The following is a 27,177-nucleotide window of genomic DNA, read 5'->3' on the forward strand; positions in this document are numbered from 1 at the left end:
CTGTAGCAGTCTGTTTCAGTTGAGTATCCTGCTTGATTTACCATATCTGCTATCAGACTTCTTTCATTTGATAGATGTTTATTGGGCGTTGACTCTATGCAAGCAACTAGAATTATAATGTAATATACATTTTTTAAAAAATAAATCCTCCAGTACTATAAAAAATAAATGGACACATTAATAATTCTACAATGGCACTGTTTTTTGGTGTTCATTTATTGCATGCACAAAGCATGAGGGGAAATAGAACAAGATATGTCTGAGTTATGGATTTGGTTTTTTGTTTTTGGGGACGAGGGGTTTGATGGAATCAAGAACAGACTTTCTCTAGTAAGGACCATGTGACAGAAGTAGTGTCTTGATGGATGAGGAAAAGTTTTCTAGATGAAAAGCTGTGGAAAGGTTTTCTGAGCCATGGAAACAGCAAGTATAAAGGCATAATAGATTGGGGGTTTAACATCAGAAGAACAATAAGGAGTTAAGTATTCCTGCAGCATAATACACCAGAAAGGCAGTGGTGAAAGATGAGATAGTACACTGATGTAAAAAGGCTCAGAACATGAAGGCCCTTGTATTCTCTGCAAAAAATAATTGCAATTTTACCTGGCCAAAATTAGAGCAAAAATTTTGGACAAGGTAATAGTAACATCTTTTCTGTTGATAAGTTTCCTTAAATTGAGGTGAGAGTTGCATGGGAGGGAGTTTAGATGGGGTAGGAGACCAGAGTCAGGACTATAAGAAAGAATGGTTATTGAACAGATGAACCTAAGCTAGGGCAGTGACCAGAGACATGGAAAAGAAAAAGAGTATTTAGAAGCATCTTCTAAATTTGGAAATTTAAAAACATTTTAGAAGCCTGTTTGAGAGAAAGAACGAAAAGTACTTTGTAGTTGGTTAGATGTGGTTAATAACAGTGTGTGGGATCTGAGATGACTGGTCTCTTATGAGTTTGGCTTTGTTCATTATTCCTCCCGTTTTTATGCTCAAAACTTTTGATACATCCTCTGTCTCTTGCCCTTTACAGGCAATAAACCATCATGTCTAGCTGGTCTTTGAAATGATGCCTCTCCCTCACCAGTGATTATGTCACTTATTCATATTATTCATTTTGGCTTTTATCATAGCCTGCTTTGTATCACTTTTAAGGAGGCAAGTGCAAAATATCATATTTGTTTGTATTGTCCTACAATATGTAGGCATTTGTTAAATATTTGGATTGCTGATTAATGTTTTTAGTCCTTAAAATAGCCTTAATCTGATAGAACCAGTGGTTAAAGTTAGGTGGTGAAAGACAGTTTCTCTTTGTTCTTGGGGGTTGATGAAACGAAAATGCCTCGGTCTCCTGCTTACCTAGATATTTGGGGATTTGGATATCCTTTGAGGAATTAAAAAATATCAGAAAACTAGTTTTTAAGAAAATAAGAAACTTCCTGCCCTCCTAGTTTTATACTTTGTCAGTACATGTTTAAATTACTGATATTTCTGAGAATGCAGTCAGAACGCTGTTTTCTTTTGTACTAGTTAGACGTTTTGTGTATTTAAATTAACATCTCTATCAACACTCATGTGTATGTCTTTAATACTAATATGTTTTTTAAAAAGCCTAAGTAAATATATCAGATGCCTTAGCAGGTGTATTAAGTCTGAATTTACTTTAGTCTGAAATTAAATGAATATTAACTCTTGGATTAAATAATTTTCTCCTGCCTCCTGGTAAAACTTAAATGTCTCTCAGTACCCCTTTAGCCAACATGCCATGAAATCTATTACCCATGAAACAGTCAGTGCTCTTTGTACAGAGTCTATGAAAGAAAAGATATTCTTGGAGAAGCTACTTCTTACATTATCATCTAATATATTCTCCCGCATCAAATCTGGGTAATATTTTGGGAGAAAATTTACTTAAATAAATGTTTTATTCATTTATGGTAAAAAATGGTCAATTATAAACTACTATAATTTTCATTTTAGTTTTTAAAATAAGCCAATGAATTTTTTGGTTCCTTTAGGGCATTGAAAACATAAAAAATGAAATTGAAGATTCAAATGAACCTTTGATAGATCCTGTATATGGACATGGCAGGTAATTAATTAAAATCCGTTATCTCCCTACATGGACTTAAGTTTTTAGAAACTTGACTTTAAGATAAAACACTACTAAGTCAGATAATTTTGTAAGTGTCAACAGCATAAAGCCTGTGGATTTGAGCAGTCCGTGCTTTATGCATTGCTTGCTTTAGGTATAAAATTATCATTTCCCTTCAGGTTTATGTATGCATTGCCCTTACTGTGGCACATACTTTCTTTTAAGATGACAGCAGGTGGTATTTTAACAAATTCTGTTTTATGTTCCACTTAATTTTTTAGCAAATGAAATTTATTCATTTTGACTTAGAAATAAGTCTATCCTTTCCTATTTGTAAATGCTTTCCTCTTGGGAGAAATATTTGTTCCTTATTTTTCTCTGAAATCACCCTCTTCCCCAAGCTCTTTATGTTTCTACTAGAATCAGTGGAATAGTGACAGTAACCCAACTCTATTATATAGGTCCTTCTCTTTAGATCTTTGTACCTCAGAGAGTAAAATTCAATCATTGATCAAACAAAAAAATAATAATTACCTATATATTTATAGATGATTATAAGTATTAAGTTTTTAGTCTTAGAAATCTTTTTCATCCATTTAAACGTGTGATGTCTTAAAGTTGTTAAATTTAGATGAATATATGCAACAGTAGATACCATTATGATGATACACTTAGTAATATATTTAGCAAAACTGTTTTTCAGTGGTGTGTATAAAATAAAAATGCAAGCTTTTCCCTAAGTTTGTTTTGTAACTAGCATAATGTAGAAGTCGTTACTTTATGTCTTACTACAGGGATCATTTGAGAAGAAAACTAGTTTATTCATATTTTAATTGCTTTTAAATTTTTATTAATAGCCAAAGTTTAATTAACCTCCTACTGACGGGACATGCTGTTTCTAATGTGTGGGATGGTGATAGAGAATGCTCAGGAATGAGTAAGTATATTTTTTTGGTGTGTTTCTCTCTTTGATAATGACTATTGCCCTAGAGTATGGTTGATTATTATTCATCTACTTAACGGCTCTGCAGTACTTAGAGGTTAAGATAAGTGCTTTAATATAGAAGAATCCTTACCTGTTTTCAAGATACTGTTATGTAAAAAGTGTGGAGTTTGGAGGCAAACTTGGATTGAGATTCCAAGTATAATACTTTACTCAAGTTACTTCTTCAACCTTTAGTTTTCTCTAGTATAAAATTGGGATTGTAGGACTAACTTCTTTAGAAAGTAATAAATAGATCTCTTATTATCTAAATCTAGAACATATTTATCCAGTGGTATCTGTAAGTCTCAGACACTATTGCATTTTCTTAAAATCGAGGAGAATTATAAATACTGTCATTTAAAATATTTGTTTGGTGAGTCTTGTGGTTTTCCCTATATTACATTTAATGTGTATAATTTCCTTTGAAATGCTGAGCAGATTTAATGCTACCTGAGAATTTTAAACCTCCCCCTCCACCACATCTCCATCTCTGATCTGTTACTTCTTTGCTGTAGCTTCATATGCTCCCAGGGACATTGAAGTGAAACACATTATCAGCCAATTTAAGAGCTAATACACAGTTCTGAATAGAATTCCCTTCTGCTTATTACGGGGTCAGTCTAAATTCAGTTATTTACACATTCAGCTTATATTAACTACTATGTACCTCTTTTTGGAGCATTTAAAGCCTAGAACAGGAAGCTTCTGTAGTTCACCAGGAAATTTATTTCTTCTGTAATGAGATGAAACCATCACCATGTAGCAGAAACAAATATTATGATTGAGTTGCTGCTTTTTACTCCCATTTAAATAAGTGAATCCTGATCTTAAATTTGAGTTTTTCCTCAAATTTTAGGAGTAGGTATAGTTAATTAAACAGGAAACAATACAATATTAAGGGGGGATAAGTCAGTAAAAATTACAGAATTTCAGGTTGAAAAGCACCCTAGCACAATCCAGCCCTTCGCTTTACTATTTCAGAAAAGTAAGAACTACCTTCCCTCCATACGTTAGATAAAATATGCAAGATTGTTCACTCAGTGTGTAGATTAGAATGAGAACCTAGTTTTGCTGATTGCTGGCAAAGGATAAAAAAATTCATGGACCAAAAACTACCCAAGATACCTTGTTCTGTTTTTTCTAAGTGAGTCCATCCTATTCTTGAACCTTCCTCTGATTCAAAGCTATGAAGGCATTTAATCCTGCCAGTTAAAGGTATGTCATTCTTCCTTCAGGAATAGGCACTCACCCACATGGTTCTCTACACCCTCTCTTTTTCCTTCCCCTGTGGTTTCTGGGGCCTGAAGTATTTTATATCCTCTTAGATGATCAGAGAAGGAATATCTGATTCCTGTCAAACCCTGGGTGAGGTACCTCATCTCACTTGTCCCTGTCCTTGCTACTCCTGCTGTGCTATGGCTAATAAATAACTCTTTCCACCTGGACTTAGTTGCGCTGCTCTGGCTCTTGATACTAGTGATCATGGTCCTCCTCTCCTCCTCCCAGAACCAGACTATTCTTACTATCGTCCTCGGCTTTTCCTCACCTATCCTCCCAGAGGCTTTCTTTTCTTGCCATGAATTTGTTACTTTCCTCATAGGATATTAGTTACCCAACTTTTGGTTCTTGTATATAAATTCATTATTTCCTGTTTCTTGAAATACTAGCTTTCAAAGCTATTGTCCTGCTGTGAATTTTTTTTTCAGTATAGTTTAAACATCAAAACTAAGCTGTGACTTCGAAATAGTTATCTTGGAAAAGAAAATAAGCAGGGCATATTTCTTTCATTTTCCCTTAATTGTTAGGAATGTTGACTTGAAGTTGAATCTATTTTCAGTCACGGACTTACAAATCTGTACGTTTTTCAGATTTATTGGATGTTTTTGAATCTGACAACATTCCAGGAGGTTGTGATATATGTAACATACAATGAAAAATTATAAAGAGTTACTAGTTGTAAAATCCTTAGGTAAGCTGCTTTACATCTTCTAGATTCAATTTCTGCAGTTATAAAATACGGAGCTTTAATGCCTTCCTCAAAGATATGTTTTGAAGATTAAGATCACATTTTAAAACACCTCAACTGGCTGTAGGGAGAACTCAGCTTTCCCTCAAAAGCGTACACACCTAGTTTGGGGAAATGAAAACGTGCACGCAAATTACTAGAATATGATGTAAAATGAAGCATGTTGAGAAAAAGTATTACAGAAGTTCAGAGGATGGAGAAAACTTCCTAATATGTTTATGTTGGGGTAAACAGAATTTAAATAGGAGCTAACATTTTAATGGGGCAAGATGGAATGAGTGAGAGGGCATTTTGAGAAAAATTGGAGGTTGTATTTAGGGGCTGGAGACAGATCAGACTAATTAGAGCCATGGTTCTTAATCCTGACTACATATTACCCCTTGGGGAGCTTATAAATAAATAAATCTGAATTCTGAGTGGAGGAGCCTGGGCATGATAATTTTAAAATTACCCCAAGATGGTTCTGACTTGCAGGCAGACTTGAGAACCAGTGGATGAAAGCACTGGATCTGCGAAGGGTTCTGGTAAGAGGAAAGATCATAAACATGGGGCTGGGTAAGAACTCAGAGGATCTCGAATACAAACAAGTTTACATTTTAGTTAGCAAGCATTAGGAAGAGAATCATTGAAGGTATTTGGACGGAAGAAAAAAGAGGAAGAAAAAAGAGCGCTAAGCTGAGATTTGAACAGGCATAGTCTGATTCCGTGTAAGGAGCATATTTAATCCTTACAGTAAACAGAATCTTGAGTGCGATGATAAATATATAAGATAATGTGGAAGAAGTTTATCTTATCAGTTTCATACCCTGAGAGGGAGGTAGTTGCCTCATTTATGGAGAGATACTGGTTTGAGAATTTAATCCAAAGATCTTGTCCCTGATACAAAGCTGGTGAATGAGCAATGCTGTATTTGTCATTGGAGGAGAATGAGGACTAAGAATAGACTATGAGTTTAGCAATTAATAAGATCTTTGCTTTAAAAGAGCAGTTGAGATAGAGATCAGATCATAGGGAGTAAATATTTTAGCAGTATAAGCAAGGAAATCTTACTGATGAAAGGAAAGGAGGGAAAGAAAGGAATTGATTGACAAGGTGAAGAGATGGTGTATGTAGGCTCTGTTTAAAGGGATGGAAGTCACTTAAGTTGTTTGTTGGCCAAGAGAAGGGAACCCCAAAGTAAATTGGGTCAAGAGTAACAGTAATCTCAGAAAGATGCACAGTTCTGCTAAAAAATGAGGAAAGAATGTGCTGAGAAATAGGCATATGAAGTGTGAAAGATTTAAATTGGGAAAACTTTTGAGATTTTGAAGTTTGCTGAGAGTGGACAGAGGTAAAGTTGGAGGCATAGAAAGAAGAGAAAGGGTTTGAGTCTACTATTATAAGAAGGAATAAAAAAAATGGATCACAGGAGAAATTTTTAAATGTGCAGTGAACAGTGAGAGGTAGAGATGAGTTTACATAGAGTGCTTTGGAGTGGTTCCAACCAGTAGAGCTTATAGTTAGGCTTTTTCCCAGCAGTAAGCATCAATCAGGCAGTTGAAAAGAAAATGAATGTTATGTATTATCCAGGAAAGGCCAAGAAGGCTCAATGGAAGATAAATAGGGCATTTTTCTTGCCTTTATTAAGAATATCAATGTTTGATCAGTCATATATTTCATATTTTATATATATAACATATAATAAACATTTTTTCCCAGTTTGTCTTTTGCCTTTAGTTTGCTTATGGTGAATATATATATGGTTACCATTTTTGACTGTTAGAAACAAATACTACAGTGAAGATTTTTGTATATAAATCTTCACATATTCAAGTATCCTTATAGATTTCTAAGAGTAGAAATGTATGCTAAAATTTTAAACATCTTTGAGTTTTATTAATAGCTTTATTGCGATAGAATTCCTAGATCACACATGATACTATTTAAAATGTATAATTCTGTGGTTTTTATTTACTTATTTCAGTTTCACGGTTTTTAGTGTTTCTTATACTTATGTAGCCATCACCAGATCAGTTTTAGAACATTTTTTTATCAGCCCAAAAAGGAACCCTTGTGCCCATTTACAGTCACTCCCCGTAATCCCCTGCCCCTCAGCATCTAGCAAATATTGATCTATTATCTGTTTCCACAGATTTGCTGAAATTGCGGATTTCTTGTAAATAGAATCACATAATATCTGGTCTTCTGTGACTAGCTTCTTTCACATGGCGTGTTTTCAAGGTTCATCCATGTTTTAGCATAGACCAGCACCATACTCCTTTTTATTGGTGAATAATATTCCATTGTAGAGATAGACCATATTTAATGTATTTATTCATCAGTTGATGGGAATTTGGCATCTTTCCATGTGGCTGTCCTGAATAATGTGGTTTCATTTTCCTTTGGTATCTACCCAGGAGTGAAAATCCTGGGTCATGTGGTAACTCATATATTTAATCTTTGAGGCACACCTGTAAAACTGTTAGATAATGATTGATTACCTTCTAAAAATCTGTCTTACCAACTCCTCATGTATCAACTTTGCTTTTAACAATGTAGGTGAGTTCCGTTTTTCTGCATCCTGGCCAATACTCAGAACCGTCCATCTTTAAATATGTCATCTTACTGATAAGTCCCATTTCTCTGATTGCTCCTGAGCCTGTATGTGATCATCTTTTTTGTGTGTATGTCAGCTTTTAGTATTTCCTCTTCTGGGAATTGCTTCTTTGTAGCTTCTAGCATTTGGGGGAGAAAGGTTATTGTCTTACTGTTGCTAGGAACTCTATAAATTCTTTGTGTTTTAAAAATGTGTTCTAAATATTTTCCCTCAGCCTTTTTTGTCCCTTAACTTTGCTAATGGTATCTTCCATTATACCAAAGATTTTCATTTTTATGAAGATAAATCATATCATCTTTTCTGTTATGGCTTCTGTTTTGTTTCTTTAATTTTTTTTCCTCGAATCGTTTTGTATTTCTCCCACCACAAAATTAAACTATGTCCTAGTATTTTCTTCAAATGCTTTTGTAGGCTTTTTTTTTTTAATGTTTAGCCCTTTAATCCATTTGAATTTTTTTATTTATGAGTGGTGTGAAATAGAGATCTACCTTTTTACTTTTTCCCAAAGAATTGCCTAATATCCTAACTTGTCATTTCTCTACCGGGCATACCTTCTTGATCAAATAACAGGTTTTCCCATATGTATGACACACTTTTTTATACTCTTCTGTTCCACTAATCTATTTGTGAGTTCTTATGCCAAAACTATCTTATTGTGTAGTTTTATGTTGTTTAATACTTGTCACATTTCCTATTATAATAAAAATAATATAAAATTATTATAGCTATTTTTACATTATCTAGTCCAGTGGAAGTTTTTTCATTTTTTTAAGTTGTAGTTTTAAGAAATTTGTGAGGTTACATTAAATTTGTAGATTATTTTAAAGAAGTGCCATCTTTACAGTACTAAGTCTTACCATTTACATCAGGGTTTTTTGTATCTTTTAATGAAAGTATATATTATTTAATGAAAGTATATATATTAATGATCGTATCATTTTAGTTCCCAAGTCATATAGGGATCTTATAGTTCCCAAATCCATGTACTTTATTCTACCTCAGCTGTCAAAACTCTTTTGCTTCTGCAATAGAGTACGAATAAAACTGCAGTAGAACTAGTCATCTAATTTCATTTTTGACCACACCCCCAGTCTTTCACAGTGGCTGGGGCGGGTATTTTAAAAACTAAGTCAGATCGTGACAATTTCTCACTTAAAACCATTCGATGACTGGCTTCCCCATGCACTTAAACTCCTTATGTATGTTCTCAAATCCTTCTGTGGTTTGGCCCTTACCTGCCATCTCTTTGTTTTGTACTATTGCATGTCTTCTGAGTGGAGATTTTCTTTGCTTCATTTGTCTACAAGCCAATTTTTTCTCTTTTCTACCCTTAAGTCATTCTGTTGTATTGGGTACTGTGTTTTATATGTATTGTACATTTACTGTTTGATGATTATTTGAATGTTTCTTCATTCTATGGGATTGACATAGAGTCCGTTTTTGCAAATCAAAAACTGAGAGCTTGCTTTTTCCTTTTTATTTTTTTAAGATTTTATTTATTTATTCATAAGAGACACAGAGGCTGAGACATAGGCAGAGGGAGAAGCAGACTCCATGCAGGGAACCCAATATGGGATTGATGTGGGACTTAATCTGGAAGTCCGGGATCATGCCCTGAGCCAAAGGCAGAAGCTCAACTGCTGAGCCACCCAGGCATCCCTCTTTTTCCTTTTTTTTTAATTTTTTATATATTTTTTATTTTTATTTATGATAATCACACACGGGGGGGGGGGGGGGCAGAAACATAGGCAGAGGGAGAAGCAGGCTCCATGCACCGGGAGTCTGACGTGGGATTCGATCCTGGGTCTCCAGGATCGCGCCCTGGGCCAAAGGCAGGCACCAAACCGCTGCACCACCCAAGGTTCCCCTCTTTTTCCTTTTTAATGTAAATCTTTCTTACAGTCCATCCAGGGTACACTTAAATAGTCATTGAAAGTTGATAAACTTGGGGTCCCTGGGTGGCGCAGCGGTTTGGCGCCTGCCTTTGGCCCAGGGCACGATCCTGGAGACCCGGGATCGAATCCCACGTCGGGCTCCCGGTGCATGGAGCCTGCTTCTCCCTCTGCCTATGTCTCTGCCTCTCTCTCTCTCTCTCTCTATCATGAATAAATTAAAAAAAAAAATTAAAAGAAAGTTGATAAACTTGTGATATGTAGATACAAAAAGAATCTAAACTGAAATTAAGTATTTTTAAAATTTAGTATTTTTGTATTTTTTAAGTAATATGAATTGCAATTAAATGGCTTAGTATACAAATTTTAAGTGTTTGGTTTATCATAATTTGTGTAATTTATCATAAGGGCAGAAGTGCTTATTTTCTCTATATTTTATTACTGTAGAAATACATTTAATTAGCTGGAGCTAAGTTGCCAGATAAAATACAGGACTCCCAGTTAAATTTGAATTGTGGATAAATCATTTTCAGTATAGGTATGTGCCATTCAATATTTGGAATATAATTTTACTAAAAAATTGGTTTTTCTTTTAAATCAGAAATTTAAGTGGGCACCTTGTGTTTTTATTTGCTAAATTTGGCAACCCTTGCTAGATACCAGCCTTGTAACAACCTGACTTCTTAGGAATAAACAACCAGTAAATGGGTTTGAAAAGCTCTTCACTTTCAAAAATAGATTTCACAAAGTTCATAGGTCAGATTGTGTATATGTATGCAATTTATGTATCGGTGAGATAGCCAGGTCTTTCTCAGTATCTTATTGCTTTTTAATTTAGCTATTCTAACATTCTTGCACATAAGTTCTTCTTAAATTTTTCTAACTACAGATTTTTTACCCTACTTACTCAAGGATATTACCCTACATAATTTCATCCTAGCTTATTTTTCAACCATCATGAATCTATTCTTGAACAAAATTATGCAACTTGCTCTTATGTCTTTGTTCATCTACTCCTTTTGCCGAAGACCTATATCCCTCCCATCTGTGCCTATGCAGTTCTTTGTTGCCTACTTCATATGCCATCCCTCCAAGGAGCACTTCTTGATTTTCACAGCTGAGCGTAATCTATCCTTACCTCTGAGCATTTTGTTTTCGTGGCACTTACACATTCTATTTTGATACCTATCATTTGTGGGGAGAGAGGGTGGTAAATTACAGTAAAAACACTTATGATGAGATCTACCTCAATGAATTTTTAAGTTAAGATACAGTATTAACTATAAATATAAAGTTGTACAGTGGATACCTAGAACTTACCTTACATGACTGCAGCTTTATTTGAGTACTCACTCCCCATTTCCTCCTCCTTCCAGCTCCTGGCAACCATCATTCTCCTCAGCTTCTACGAATTTGACTATTTTGGATATGTCATCTAAGCGGAATCATGCAGTATTTCTCCTCTGACTCGTGTATTTCACTTAGCATAGTGTCCTGAAAGTTCATTCCTGTTGCCACATATGATAGGATTTCCTTCTTTTTTAAGCATGAGTAATTTTCCATCATATGTATATATTACAGTTTCCTTAAGCATCCATTCGTTGTTAGACTTTTAGGTTGTTTCAACATCTTGGCGCTGGTAAATACTACTGTAGTGAGCATGGGAGCGCAGGTATTCTTTTGGATTGAATACCCAGAACTGGAATTGCTCTGGTAGTTGTATTTTTAATTTTTTGAGGAAACTCTATACTGTTTTCCATAGTTGGTACGCTATTTTACATTCCCACCCATAGTATACAAGATTTCCAGTTTCTGCATATCCTTACCAATGTCTTATGATTTGCCTTTTTTTTTTTTATAATGGCCAGGCAAACAGATGTGGGGTGATACTTATGTTAGGTTTTATTTTTTTTTATTTTTTTTTTTAATTTTTATTTATTTATGATAGTCACAGAGAGAGAGAGAGAGAGAGGCAGAGACACAGGCAGAGGGAGAAGCAGGCTCCATGCGCCGGGAGCCCGACGTGGGATTTGATCCTGGGTCTCCAGGATCACGCCCTGGGCCAAAGGCAGGCGCTAAACCGCTGCACCACCCAGGGATCCCTATGTTAGGTTTTAATTTGCAACTCTCTGATGATTAGTGATGTTGAGCATCTTTCATATTATTGTTGGTCATTTATATGTATTCTTTGGAGAAATGACTATTCATGTTCTTTGCCCAATTTTTAATTGAATTATTTGGGTTTTTGCAGCTGAGTTGTAGGAGCTCCTTATATATTTTGGTCATTAACCCCTTATCAGATACATGGTTTGCAAAAAGGATCTTGTCTGCCTCATCTTTGTATTCCTCATGGTAGCTTTGTATTCCTGAACTATGCAGCCTTGATGGGTTCTTTTCCCCCCTCAGTACTTGGCACTGAGGGTGTGTTTCTTAAATAAATGCAGTGCTGACTTGGAAACCAGATAACTGCATCAAATTTAAAAGGTCCAAGTGGGCCTTTGATAGATGTGCTGACAGCAGTGACAAGTGACAAAGTGGAAGAGAAGAGATAGGCAAACTGAGGAATATAAAACTCTGCATATAAATATATGTATGTATATATAGTCCTACTGAAACAGGGTTAATAGAGACTCCTCATGATTAATCTTAAATGTGAGGCTAAGAAAACAGAAAATTCTAAAATATAATGACACAATTACTAGGATTTGCTGCAAATACAAATTGATTTCATTGAGACTTATTGAGACAAGTCTTATTTAAGTAAGTTGTGTAAGTTATAATATGTGAGGTTGGTATGTCCTTACTACATTTACAACTTCATATACTAATAAATATTCTTAAGGATGCACATTAGCTATCAAAGATAAAAATCTTATCTTTGATAAAAATATATATACATATATATGTGCTTACTGACCTAATCTCAATAATTTATTACCCATGAATTATGAACAGCTAGTTTGGTATAGTTAGTAACATATTTATTATAAATATACTATTTTAGGTATTTAAAATTCCAAGGAGAAATAGATTGATGTAGTATCTAATCATAACACTAGGTGGTGGTATCTGATTTTAGAAATTAAAGTGTGGCACTATTTCTCAACATATACGTTCTTTGAACTTGAAAACGTTTAGTGCTTAAATCTCAGGAGAGGAAGCAAAACTTAGTAAGGCAATAGAGTACCATTTCTACTTCTTTGGGTTGCTTACACCCCTCACTCCTTTTTCCTTTTGAATGCTATAATCAAATGATTCACATATTTTTTGGTCTCATATGCTTGACACTTAGGAGTTTTTGGTTGTTGGGGTTTTTTTGTTTTGTTTTGTTTGCATTTGACACTTTTAAAAATGGAGATCTTGGGGCACCTGGATGTCTCAGTTAAGCATCTAACTCTTGATTTTGGCTCAGTTCATGATTTCAAGGTCGTGATCTCAAGCCCCATCAGGCTCCACACTAGGCATAGAGCCTGCTTAAAATTCTCTCCTGTTTATAGATTCAGTCTGTTGAGATATATCATTTGGACTCAGGAAAACTTCACTTTACACTTATAAAAGCTTGAGAATCAAAAAAAGGGCAATTAGCACCTTTTTTATGGAAATCATTTTGATTTCATATAGTCTCTAAAAGGGTCTCATGGACCTGTAAGAATCCTAACACACAATTTGAGAACTACAGCTGTATCTCCCCCAGTACCTGTAAGAAGCTAGTGAAAAAATATAAACTAGATGTATAATTTACATATAGATTCTGTTAATTTTGAATTTTCAAATCCAAAAGGTTGCACAACCAGTTTTTGGCTTACACTATCTGAATGTTGTACTTAACGATACATACATAGTATGACCAACAGTTGATATTATTATATTAATTAATTACAAAAATACAATATCTTAATAGAAAATGGATAAAACATGACCAGATGGTAAGAAGGAAACAAAGTTATATTTACATTGTATTTCAGTGGTCATAATTTTTAGCCACAAAAAAACAATGCTTTCTAGAAATATATATGGACCCAAATTACTGTTAGAGTTCCATTTAATGCACATTAGCTGAAAGCTGTAGTCTATAAAAAACTTGATTATCATCATAGTTACATCTCTGTTGTAGAATAATCTCGTCTTCATTGTCTGAGCTTTGTCTCTTCTTTCTTGGCCACATCCGTGACATCAGCTCTTATCTCTGTGCTGATTCCCAGAGCTCTGTTTTCTACCCTGACCTCTCTTCTTCATGCTCTTGAACCTAACTTCCAGTTGTGGATCCATCTCTAGCCAGAAGTCCTGAAGTTCTCTCCAGGCCAGCTTGTCTATAAACAAACTTCTGTTCTCAGGACTTCTTAATCCTTCCTTTTGTTAATCACCGTTTATCAAGTTCCCCAGATTAGAAACCTTTAAAAGAAGGCTTGAAATAGTCATCACTCTTTAAGTATATTGATTTTTCATACTTCTTTGTTGTTTCCTCTGCCTTGAATTTTCTTCATATTCTCTTCTTGGTGCCTAGAAAACTCCTACATGTGCTTAAAGATTTAACTCAAATGTTAATCCCCCTTTTATTTTATTTTTTCAAAGATTTATTCGAGAATGGGGGTGGGGGTAGAGAGAATCCTCAAGCAAACTCCCCCATGAGCACAGAGCCCCACATGGGGCTCTATCCCACAACCCGTGAAATCATGATCTGAGACAAAATTAAGAGTCAGACACTCAGCCAACTGAGCTACCCAGGCGCCCTTCAAATGTTTTCACTTCTATACACTCTCCCTAATTCAGTAAGCAGATGTTCTTTTATCACTTAAGATAAAGTGTGTATGGGGTACCTGGATGGCACAGTCCATTAAGTTTCAGACTCTTGGTTTCAGCTCAGGTCATGATCTCCAGGTCATGGGATCAGGGCCTGCTCCCCATGGGGCTCTCTGCTCAGCATGGAGTCTGCTTGAGACCCTCTCCCTCCTGTCCCCCCTCTGCCCCAACACCCTTGCATGCATGCATGTGCTCTCTCTCTCTCTATCAAATTAATAATAAAATCTTTTTTTTTAAAAGATAGTGTATATGTATGTATAAACATAGAAAAGACACCTTTTTTTTCCATCTCGCTTGATAAACTTAGCCTTTGTAAGGCAGATACCTTGTTCTGCTTGTACTTATTTCCCAAATCTTAAGCATACTGTATTTATAGGTGAAACAGATGGCATCAAAAGCCCATGTTTTAAGTATTATGCAAGTAGGTTCACTGCTATCCAGCGATAAATATTACAAATTAAGATTAGCATATTCTTTAAGTCAAGTCAATTCAAGTTAGCTGTTTTGCATGGATATTGTGAAGTATCTCTTCTTTATTTTTGCCAGTAATTCCTTCAGTTTCATAGGGGGAAATGTCCTCATTTTAAAAGCTAAAATTGAATATAAGATTTTATAAAAAATATACATCTGAAGCATCATATCACCCATCACAAACATGATCTAATGATATTTTATAATAAGTAGTAATATAATGATTTGATGAGAACTCTTTAACAATACGTGCTAGGTTTTAAAGTATACTTTTGGATAAAATTTAAAACTTTGGTATAAAATATATGTATGCATCTATATTTACATATAAATAATTTTCAGATTTATGTATGCTAATGCAGTACAAACTTTTTTTTTGTAGAACTTCTTGGTATACATGAACAAGCATCTGTAGGATTCTTAACATTAATGGAAGCTTTAAGATACTGTAAGGTAAGTTGATTTTTACGATATTTTCAGTGCTTTTTATTCACATGTCCACTGTTACAGTATTTTCTCCTCTGACAACATTTAGCTTACTGTTACTATATAGTTTTCAGTTCCTGATCTCCTTTCCTAAACTGACAGGCATATTAAGTTAAGCTGGCTGATCATGCCAAGTTTTCTGTTTGTAAGGTTTGTCCTTTTTGAGGGTAGAAAGGAGAACCCTTAAAAAAAAAAAACAATTTAAAAATAGAGACACCTATCACTGAAAATATATTTTTTGGTAAACCAAGGGAAAGGCTGTATTGTTTCTTCCTCATAACAGGTTGCTTCACTGAAACAACTGGCAATACTTATTAGGCAAAGGAAAAGAATTTGTTAGATGCCTAAGTTTTAACTTTTGTCTGTTCCATCTGAAAAATTATTTCACAATTAAACAAATTCCAATCATATCACAGCATTAACTTCTTTAACACATGGGCTAAGGTTAGGAACTGCCTTGAACCTCTCGTTTATTGATAGATATTTCGTTGCTTTCCTGCATAATCTGAAATATTTTGAATGTTCCAAATAGCTTTAAATGGTTAATAGTTCAAATCATTAATGATTTGCACCTAATGAGATGTCCTGATTTTGAAGGAAGGAAGAAGTAGATCTAATTTTCTTTTCCATTTTAGACTAGTGAGTCCATAGCAGTAGTTCAATGATGATGATTTGGTAAAGTAACAGTGTCTTGCCCTCTTTCTTTCTTCCTTTCTTTTTTCTTTCTTTTAACTGGAAGTGTTCTTCTTTCATGACAGCACTTGGAAAGGAGTGATACGGGTATGACAATCAAAGAGGTTTCATCCTGCCCTTATCCATTAGTAGGGATCATAGTATTACACAGTAGTAATTCTTTTACAAGCTAAAGCTGTTCTGAAATAGCCTGGCAACCAGAGCATTAAGCTGCATCCCGTTCTCCCAAGAAACACACACATTCATAGATCCTAAAAGTGTGTATGCATACATGCACATACCCATGCACAAATAAAAATGATAACTTCATAGAGGTGATGAATATGTGAGTTAACTTGATTTTGATGATTTTTTCACAGTGTTTCCCATACAAAAACATCAAGTTGCACACTTTTAATATATACAACATTCATATATCAAAGATATTTTAATAAAGCTGTTCTTTTTAAAGCACATGTGTGTGTTTTGCAGGAGGATCGGGTATGGAGGTGATAAACTGTGAAATCTTCACCATGTGGCCTATAATACCCTTATCTTGATCCTGTCTGTCCCTCTTCAGTTGCTTTGCTCTCTCTATTGCTGTGCTCTAGCCCTGCTGGTTTCCTGCCAGTTTCTCAAACACACCCAAGCCCTTTCCTGCCTAGTAAGACTTCATACTTGACGTCATTTCTGCCTGGAATACTCCAGCTTATAAATGGATAGGCTCCCTCTCCTCTTCAGGTCCTACTTAAAATGGTGCCTCAAAGACCTTTTCCTTGGCCATTCCTTCAGTGACTTTCTTTCACAATTTTGTAGGAATAGTCACTCTATAATGGTCTTTTCATTATTTATTTTTTTAATCTTGAATGTGCTTTTTTATTGTCATCCCCAGTGGATTATAGACTCTAAAGCTAGTAACGGTGTCTTTCTGGGTACATATTTGGTGTTCAGTAAACATTTTTTGAATGAATGAATGGCCAATTTCACCAGAATTGTAAGCTTTTCTAAACCATGCTTTTGCTTTTCTTTAGCTGTTAGGTAGAACAGGGGAATGCCTGTTTTCCTCCCTAAGATCTTAGGGGGAAAACAATAGTGGCTGTGTATTCTATTACATGTTGATCTAGAGTTGTAGCTGTAATTGGTATTTTATAAGATTTAAAGATTTTTCTAGTGGCAGGACACAACAAAAGGCAGAACTCTCTATTATTTACACCTCCAAACAAGAGAGGGCTACCAGACAGGATCACAGGGGAATTATACCTGTGAACAGGGTGACAACAAGGTGTGACCATAGGGCCAGTATTGGGATGGAGTTAGCTAGGTTTCATGGGCTCCCAGTGGACTGGATAATTTCAGTGAGCTCTGAGGCTCAGGACGCTCTCTGCTTGTCTGACACCTGGCTCCAGGGTACTTAGGGCCATACATAGTGGCCAGGAGTATGGGAGACCTGGAAGGGAGGTGGATGGGATGGTGTAATAAGGCTTTTTGAAAAACTATGTCACGCTGTGGTGTTTGTCTGTACATAACTGTAGATGTTCCTCTGATGACCTGTATACATTTACTTTTCACTATACATTTAGAGAATAGCATTAAGGAAATCATTGTGTTTGTATTAATTTTATGAATCTGAGCATTTCCGTTTTTTAGTATTGTAGCAAATTGCTCTTTACAAATTAACATTTTCATATCATTTTGACTATATGTGTTCATTAACACAAATGAAAGTCTTTATACGCACACATACAATGAAAAAGGTGATTCTGAGTGCTTTCGACTGTGCCCTTTTTTTTTTTTTAATAGATAAGCCACCTACTTAAAACCCACCATTTTGAAGTCTGCAATTCAGTGTTTTTTTCACAAAGTTGTGCAACCATCACCACTTACCTAATTTCAAAATGTTTTTCTTAACTCTGACACAATCCTCTAAACCCATAAGCAGTCACCTCCCTACTCCTTCCCAGCCTCTGGCAGCCTTCTTTCTCTGTGGTTTTGCCTATTCTGGACATTTCATCTAAATGGAATCATACAATGTGTAGCCTTTAGTGTCTGGCTTCAGACACTTAGCATAATGTTTGCAGTGTTCATTCTTGTTTTAACATGTAATAGTACTTGGTTCCTTTTTATAGCCAACTCTTCTGTTGTATTATTTATCAGTTTATCTTTTCATTGGCTGATGGACATTTGGGTTGTTTCTGCTTTTGTGCTACTACAAATAATACTGCTATGAACATCCATGTATGTAAGTTTTTTGTGAATGTTTTCATTTCTCTTGGATGTATACCCAGGAGTGAAATTGCTTGTCATATACTAATTATATGCTTAACTTGTTGGGGAACTGTCAGACTGTTTTTCCAAAGTGGCTACACTATTTATGCACTTTTATTTTTTATATTATTATAAGACACTTAATGAGTTTGTACCCTTTGATCCTACCATATATATAATCCTCATATTTTACTTCTACCTTAATTAAATACACACAAATGCACACTCATTTTCTAAAAGAGAAATTAAATAACATCTAAACTTTTCACCACAAGAGGCAGCTACCACATGAGGAGTGGTAGAAAACCTGATTTTTAATTCCAGCTCTCTACTAGTTACCTGTTTGAATTCATACAAGGCACCAATCCCATACACATCTCTGTCTCCTGATGTGAAATTGAAGGACTTGGGCTGAGTACCTCTAAAATCCCTTCTACTTTGAATCTGTGATCAGACCTTTTCCTTTGTCTTTGTCCTTTACTCTTACTCTCTTTTGTCCCCAAACCATCATCCTTCCTGCTCTCCTGGTTCACCACTGCCATCAGCATATCCAGCTCATCCTTCTCATCACAGGACAAAGAAACTGATGTTTCTGTGCATGGATACAAGAGAGTACCTATTTCCCACATGGCTAATGATAAGAAAAATTCCACAGGTCCATAGTGGGGGTTGAAAGCAGGGCGTCCTATCAGGGCTTTGACTGATGAGGCAAGAATTACCCTGACTGCTGTTAAGTAGCCACTTGGAATTTCCCCGTTTCAGGGAGTCTGTGTGAGAAAAGAAAATACAGCAAATTTGATTAGTAAGGTTGTTTTTAAGTCGTATTCTATCCTCATAAGAGTATAGAATTGATTGATGGGAACATGATGGGATTTCCCAAGTCTATTTTTTACTTGCTGATTTTAAACTTTCTCAGTCACACACAAAACTGATACTCTCAAATTTTGGATACTGTAGCTTTTGAAGATTAAATCTATAACTTTGAGGCAGGCTATAAGTATAACTTTTTGTACATTTTAAGGAGACTTTATATTGTAGAACTTTGAACTTCTCTCCAACCATGAAGAGTCAAGAGACAACATTCTTTTGTATTCTTAAATATTTTGGAGTATATATTTTGCTTTAGAGAGATGATTATATTGCCCTAGGTTCTTTGAAGACAGGATGTGCTTAAGGCTTTTTCCCTTTACTTATTCATAAATATATTCATTATTAATTTATAATTGTTTTCCTGATAAAGTAATTACCACCAAATTTATAGTTTCAGAGTTTGAGAACCATTCTTTCTATCTAGCAACTTCAGTAAAACCTAAGAATGATTCTTAGGGTTAAACTAAGTTTTTCCAGCTGTGTTAAATCTGTATTATTGATACTCTGATACAAAGGTGTGATGTAAGCTTAGCCCTGACAGTCTTTATAACATTGATTTTTACATTCAGCATTTGACCTTATGGGTAAGGCATTCTGGCACAATATATTATTCCATTTAAGTATGAATTGGACTTTTCAGTTATGCTTCGAATATTCATGGGCAAATATTCAGCAGGCAGTATAAAATTTTCATTTGTTTGTTTATTTTGCTACATTTGTTCTAGGTTGGTTCTTACTTGAAATCTCCAAAATTCCCTATTTGGATTGTTGGCAGTGAAACTCACCTCACCGTATTTTTTGCCAAGGTATGCTTATAGCAGGACTTTTTTTTTTTTTTTTTTTTTTTTTTAAGTATGACATCAGGCAACAAGTAATATAAGTCCATATTTAGTTTGGATCTTGTGCAAAATTCAGTATATTCCTACTAACAAGTGGATTGTTCCAAAATCTAAAAAAGTAATAGTAGAGAAAATATTGTTACACTGCTTTAGTTTTATAATTATTTCAGTAAAATCTGTCATTATTTTGTTAAAATTTCTTTATTTTTTGTGACTTTAGAGCTTTGGCTTTTGATATTTTTCAGAAATCAGTCTGTTAACTAAATTTAAAGGTTTTAGATTGCTCATTTCTAGAGAGGATAAGAATCTAATTTATATAATATAAGATAATTTGTTATAACATCTAGGAGAATATTTTTAAATCCATTAATAGTTCAGTGGTATAGAAGTGTTCTTTTAAGATGTTATATTTCCTGCAATAATATTAACATAGATTAAATGCACTTGAATATGTTTATTTTAAAATCTTGAAACAAACCCCTTTTCTAAATTTCATACTTTAACTATAGTATTTCTCCACAATGGAGTAGTTACAAGCTTTGGAGTCAGACTTCATTTGAATCCTAACCTTCCCATTTAAGAATGTGGTCCAGCCTCTCTTCTCATGTTTTTAAAACGGATTTCTGGTAATACCTAGCTTTTAAATTTGTAGTCCGATTTAAATATAAAATGTTCAGCAGTATTTAGTGCAAGTTATGTGCCTGGGAAATCTTGGCTGTTGCCATCATCATCATCCTCACTGCCATTGCACATGGGGATGCCTAGTGGAGTTGCTGATGTTGGAATAAAGGGAGAAAACAGAATTATTAATTTTGAGGTTCCTTATGTCTATAGGACTTTCCTGATTACCCCATACACTTTTTTAGATTGTACTTGTTAGTGTTATTTTGTGTCTGAAAGAAGTACGAATTGTATAAATTGTACCAAAGACTAAACTGACAGCACAAAGTCGTGTGGATTTATTTACTCCCTTTTTATTGGATTCCTTTTAATGCACTGCCTAAATCTAGGTAGTGGATTTAGAGCAAGATACATACTTACCTTTTCTTCAAGAGAAAAAGCTATAAAATATAACTCAAAAAGTACAGACTTTGACAGAAATACAGTCCTAGAAGTACTGATACGTTATATTTAGTCTGAAAGCTTGCTGTTTATTTCTCTCCTGAAGTAGAAAAGAAGTTAAACGCATAATGTAAAATATAGAAACTGAACACTTTAATTCCAGAGGGAAGGATATCATCATTTGACTGATTTTTGTGTCAAGTGTTCTAAATTTCCAGAAAAGAAAATCAGTTCCAATTTACATGCGAAAATGTAGTTTTAAGCTAATTTTTATTTTAATGCCTAGCTCCATTTTTCAGCACAGAAAAACTAATAAATTCTATGAAACAATGTAAGTTTCAAATATAAAAGATAATAAGATGAAAATATTTTAAATCTTAAAATTTATGATTGATACTTAAAAGATTTTGTCATTAAGTAGCAGAAAAGATTTTACAGAGGGTTAATAGAAGGAACAGTCAACTGAGCTATATAAGTATGGAGACATTTTGTATTTTATTTTTTATTTTTTTTAGTTTTGACATTTTGTATTTTAGCATCTAAATGTTAGGTTTGTTGAAAGATACCTTCTTTTTCTGTGAAACATACACTTCCTACCCACCTGCTGGTGTACTTTGGTGTTCCCATAGCATCGATCCTAACAATCTGATCCATTGTTCAATTGCACTTATCACACTTCCCATACCTTTTTGTGTGGTATGGTCTGCAATGAGCCTTGTGTGGGACAGGGACTCTCTTATTCATTTTAATCATAGACCTCAACCACGTACAACAAAGTGTTGAATGAGAGGCATAAAGTGCATAGAAACAGAAACCCCTGCCATGCCAGTTGTCCGCATGACAGAAGAGCTCTGTGTATGCCTTCTAAGTCAGACAAGATTTTCAGCTCTCTATGTATTTGCCTCCCTGAAGCTACTGATAATCATAATAGGAAAATGTACACATGCAGAAAGTGATTAGAGAGAATTTTATTTTATTTTTTAAAGATTTTATTATTTATTCATGAGAGACACACAGAGGCAGAAACACAGGCAGAGGGAGAAGCAGGCAAGCAGGCTCCCTATGGGGAATCCCAAGCGGGACTCGATCCCAGGACCCGAGCCAAAGGCAGACACTCAACCACTGAGCCACCCAGACATCCCTAGTAAGAATTTTATAGTAAAATTTTAGGTTCCTCAACTAGTACAAGTCCTAAAAATCACATATATCACCTTATTTCTCTTTTAGAACTCTTGAATTTTATACTAATTGTTATGTTTTTGTACTTACCTTGGTATCTCTGGATCTGGTACATAGTCTGGCACATAGTGTAGGGGATTCATTAATTCAGTGAATAAAGCCTATGCATGAATTTTCCACACTTGGGCTCCAGTGATATTTATATCTTGTAAAAATATTTTTTCATGACTCATTCTGAAGCTTCTTAAAAGCATGGGTACTTCCTCTTCAGTGTGTTTTAAAACAACTGAATTTAGATTGTTTAAATATGTTTCTTTAAAAAGAGTTGCAAGTAAAGAATTTTTCCCTTTGTGATAAAAGCTGGAAGATCACATACGTAGTAAGTGAGATCAGTAATGCTTGATGACATTAGGTCCAGTTTAAATTTTTTTTTAATGAAGTAGTCTTCTTTAATCTTCATCATGTAGACAATACTGTAAATTTTGCTGTTCTTTATATTACAAGACCTATTATTTGATCATTCTTGCTTTGATATTTTTGTATTTAAGAAAGTAATTTTGGCCTTGTTTTTGTTACTCAAAAAGTAATCTGGGGGTTTGTTTTTCTTCTTTATTTTTGAGTTTTGGCTTATTTATTTTGGGAGGGTTCACTCATTTTGTGTTCCATGGCCTGAAACATACAGCAGTTTAATGTAAATGCTGAGGTCTTTTTCTTTAAAACTGATAGGTTTGCATGGATATGTAGTTCATGTGCTGACCTCTTTGTGCTGATTATGATTAAGTAAAAAAGCCTGTTTAAAGGTCACAATTTTCAAAGTAATCTGTAATTTAACATTTTAAACTGCTTTTGAATAATAGTGTAATTCTTCATGCGACACGTCCGAGGTGATAGTAGTTGCAGCTGTCATCATTCGTGTGTATATTCATTTGTCAAATGTTTACTGGCACCTAGTATGTGCCTGGCATTTATGCCAGGTACTGTGAAGACAGTGGTGAGCAAAAGAGATGGGCTCCTGTTCTTACGGAGGTATACCTTCTAATGGGAGAGGCAGTAATCAAAGAATCACTTATAAAACTATAAAATTGTAACTATGGTGAGGGCTGACAAAGCACAGGTCTATAAAGCCCTAAGAATTTATCTTAGTTTTGGAAAATTATGAATGTTTCCTTGAAGAACTGCTGTCTACCCTGAGCATCGGGGTATTAGTAAGATGAAACTACAGGAAGAGAGAACAGAGCCTTCCTTAGATAGGTAGTAGTCAGAGCCAAAGACTGGTGGGAAAACACTGGAAGAGAAGGGTAGGAGTACTGAGGATTCAAGGGGAAAGGTATGAAATGAGGGTACAGAAGAAAAAGCAGGTCTTTGACAGACTGTTCAAAGAGTAATGATAGCAAAAATCAGTGGCAGGAATAGTTTTGGGGGAGATAGGAAAGAAACAGGACTAAATTTGCACTTTGCAAAGGACTATGGCTAATTGTGGAAAACAGACGTGCTGAAGGGTAACTTAGGGCGTGGGTATAGAAGACTTTTGTAGTATTTTGGGTAAGCAGAAGCTATAGGTTTGATCAGGGTAATGGCAGTAGATGTTGATGGAATATATAAATGTGAGAGATTTGTTCCTGAAGTAAGTTGACAAGAAGACCTTGTGACAGATTGGATTGGATAGACAGAGGTAGAGGAAGCCAGTGAGAGGAGGGTTGTTAATGATTAGTCTTAGGGTCTCAGCAAGAGCTCAGCAGCTTTGTTCTTATTGAATGTAACCCACTCATCAACCCACTTTAATCAAGCAATTAACTTTTCATTGAGCCAGTTGACACAGTCAAGAGGAAGGACTGAGTCACTGTAGTTTGAGGTGTCTCAACAAAATGACCCAGCCACATAACCCCACGGTACAGTTTACAAGTCCCACCCACATGGACAATGCTTGGAATGTTTACATGAAAAACAGAAATCAGAGCAGTAGGGGAGAAAGAACTCAATAAAATAAATTTATTTAAAAAAAAAAGGAAAGAATGGAGATCGTGTAGGGCAGTTAAGGGATCAAAAGAAAACTAAGAAACCAAAACCGTAAGAGAAGTTACTATATCCATGAAACTCTGAAGGCTATGAGGAAAGAAATTTGACAAACAAGAAACTGAAAACTTACTGAAAGAATTGAAAGACAAATTGAAGAAATCTCTCCCCTTGATCATTGGCAGTAGCTTCCTGACTGAAGACTATGCTGTTACCTTTAGAGGAGCTGTAGTATTTTCTTAATTCAGTAACTAAAATGACCCTGTGAAAATTTAAGTCACTTCCTGTTACTCTTCTGTTCAAAACCCTACAGTGGTTCCCCTTCATTAAGCATAAAAGCCAAAGTTCCTTAGAATAACTTGATAGACCCTACCTCACCTCATCTGATTGACTCCAGTTGCCTTTCTAATCACATTTCCTACTCCGCCTTCCAGTCTTGCTTGGCCACACTGATCTTTCCTCTACCTCAGGAAGGAGGCAGGCCCTTGCACTTGCTATTCCCCTTGCTTAAAATGATCCTGCCTCACTTGTCTGTATAAAGGATTCTTTTCGTGATCCTGCCTCACTTGTCTGTATAAAGGATTCTTTTCGTCCGTCAGCTTGGTATTCAAACATCATCTCCTTAGGCCTTCCCTGGCTGTCTCTTCTAAAATGCCAACCACTTCCTCTCTCTCCCTTTTCATTAACATTCTCACAGATATAGGTATATTTTAATTGAGGAGAAATTCACCTAACAAAATTAACCATTTTCAAGTGAACAATTTAGTGGTATTCAGTACATTCAGAATATTGTACAACCACCACCTGTTAGTTCCCAAACTTCCTCGTCACTCCATTATGAGACCCTGTGTCCATAAGCATGTACTCCCCATTTCTCTCCAGAGCCCTGCTTTCAGACTATCAATTTACCTATCCTGGATATTTCGTATAAATGGAATCCTACAACATGTGACCCTTTGTTGGGGATTCTTCCACTGAGTGTAATGTTTTTGAGGTTCTTCCTCCTTTGGCACATTATCATCACTACTCAGTCCTTCATAGGGCTGAAAGATGCTGTGTTGTATGCATAGAACACAATTCAGTTATCTGCTTGGTGGGCATTTGGTCTGTTGCCACCCTCGACTAGTGTGAATAACGCGGCTGTGAATGTTTTTTTACAAGCACTTGTTTGAGTCCCTGTTTTCAATTCTTTTTGGTAAATACCTAGTACTGGAATTGCTGGTTCAGGTGACAATTGTCTGTGCAACTTTCTGGGGAAACTGCCTAGCTGTTTCCACAGCAGCTACACTGTTCTGCGTTCCCAGCAGTAGTATACAAGGGTTCCAAGTTTTTCCACATCTTTGCCATCACTGGTTATTTTCCTCTTTTCTTTTTATTGTTATTATAACTGTTCTAGTGAGTGCTAAGTGGTCTTTATGATCTTGATTTGCATTTCCCTTATTAGTGATGAAGGGTGTTGATCTTTGATTTTATATACTTTTTGGCCATATGTATATGTTCTTTGGAGAAATGTTTATTCAAGTCCTTTGCCTATTTTTGAGTTGAGTTGTTGGGTTTTTTTGTTGTTGTTATTGAATTGTGTTTTTAATATGTTCTGGTTTTAGGTACATACTGTATACTGTATACTTGTTTTATAGATCTTTCTCACGAGTAAGCTCTCTGAAGGCAGGATTTTTGTCTGTTTTGTCTGTTGCTGTTTTCCACTGCCTATAACAGTACCAGACACAGTGTTGGTGCTCAGTAAATTTTTGTTGAACACATGAATTGCAGAAAACACTGAAGATTTGTCTCATCAAAAACTGTGATATAACCATGGCTGGTATTTGAATAAGTGGGGAGATGGGGACTTAGGAATGCTAAGTTGTCTTTGATCATAAGAATTTAGTAGATCTTAAAGCTTATAAATCATGAAATAACAGTTAATTTATGCAGTATCTGTATGGAGACTAGAGCAGAAGGACTCGCTTTTGCTCTTCTGTTTGATCAACTTAAATACACATACAGATTTTCTCCGAATTAGTGAATAAAAACAACTTTGATGAGAATTTGTAAATAAGCATTGTTACATACACATATACTCTATCATACTTAAAATCTATGCGCATGGTTTGAGGATGGGTAAGAAAATTGTTCCTATTCAGTGAAATAACTTTTAGGACTGTAAGTAATAAACTATAGTTTATTTTAAAAGAGGTCTAAAGTTTGTGATTCTAAATTTCAGTGCCATACTGTGTACTTAATAGTTATCCCTTGATATTTGATATGTCCAATAGTCAACTTTATTTTATTGGAACCTTCTTCCTGACCCATGGAGACTCAACACATTTTGTAGTATTGGAAGAGATTTTTCACAATTCAATTTTATCTGAAAATCAGTGATAAAAGTCAATTTAATAATTGACTTTTATGAGCAAGTAGAACTTCAGATTGATTATAACCATCTTTTTTTATCTTCTTTAAGTTTTTAAATTTAACTCTCCGCTACCTTTTATAAGTCCTCTTCCATCTGGCATAAAAAAGTGATCTTTCTTATTAAACCTCTGTGTCTAGGAAATAGCAAAAATGACATTGGACTCTTGATTTATCTAGAGAATATGGTTGCAAAACATACATAGAAGCCATCCTGTGTAAGTGGCTGTTTTATACTTAATATCGAGGGGGAATGGCACATAACCTAACTGCAGGGATCATATAGGAACTCAGTCATCAAGCACCAGGGGTCCCAACAATACTGCAATAATGAGGATATGGGTGAGATAAAATGCAGTATGTAAATGGACTGACTTCTTCAAAGAAGGAAACTTAATTTCCATTAAGGAGGATGGAGAATTCTCCAACTCATTTGAGCCATGACAGAATAAAATTTTCGTATCTGTACCTTGTGAGAAAGTATGCTTTGTAGGTAGGGTAGTAATGTTAAGTCATCTTACTAAAC

At 35.1% G+C, this 27,177-nt stretch overlaps 1 protein-coding gene across 4 annotated transcripts in view; it reads left to right on the forward strand.

Annotated features, from left to right (window-relative positions):
- Positions 1-27,177, forward strand: part of MINDY3 (MINDY lysine 48 deubiquitinase 3) — an 84,053-nt gene that overhangs the window by 23,161 nt on the left and 33,715 nt on the right. For 3 of the 4 annotated variants that reach the window (XM_077897079.1, XM_077897082.1, XM_077897081.1), the window contains 4 exons: positions 2,010-2,083; positions 2,944-3,023; positions 15,239-15,309; positions 19,875-19,955. In XM_077897079.1, the coding sequence (XP_077753205.1) occupies positions 2,010-2,083; positions 2,944-3,023; positions 15,239-15,309; positions 19,875-19,955 (306 nt within the window). The remainder of the gene's footprint in view (positions 1-2,009; positions 2,084-2,943; positions 3,024-15,238; positions 15,310-19,874; positions 19,956-27,177) is intronic. The other variant, XM_077897080.1, reaches the window with a different exon arrangement.

Source organism: Canis aureus, chromosome 5 (assembly GCF_053574225.1).
Source record: "Canis aureus isolate CA01 chromosome 5, VMU_Caureus_v.1.0, whole genome shotgun sequence".
NCBI lineage: Eukaryota > Metazoa > Chordata > Mammalia > Carnivora > Canidae > Canis > Canis aureus.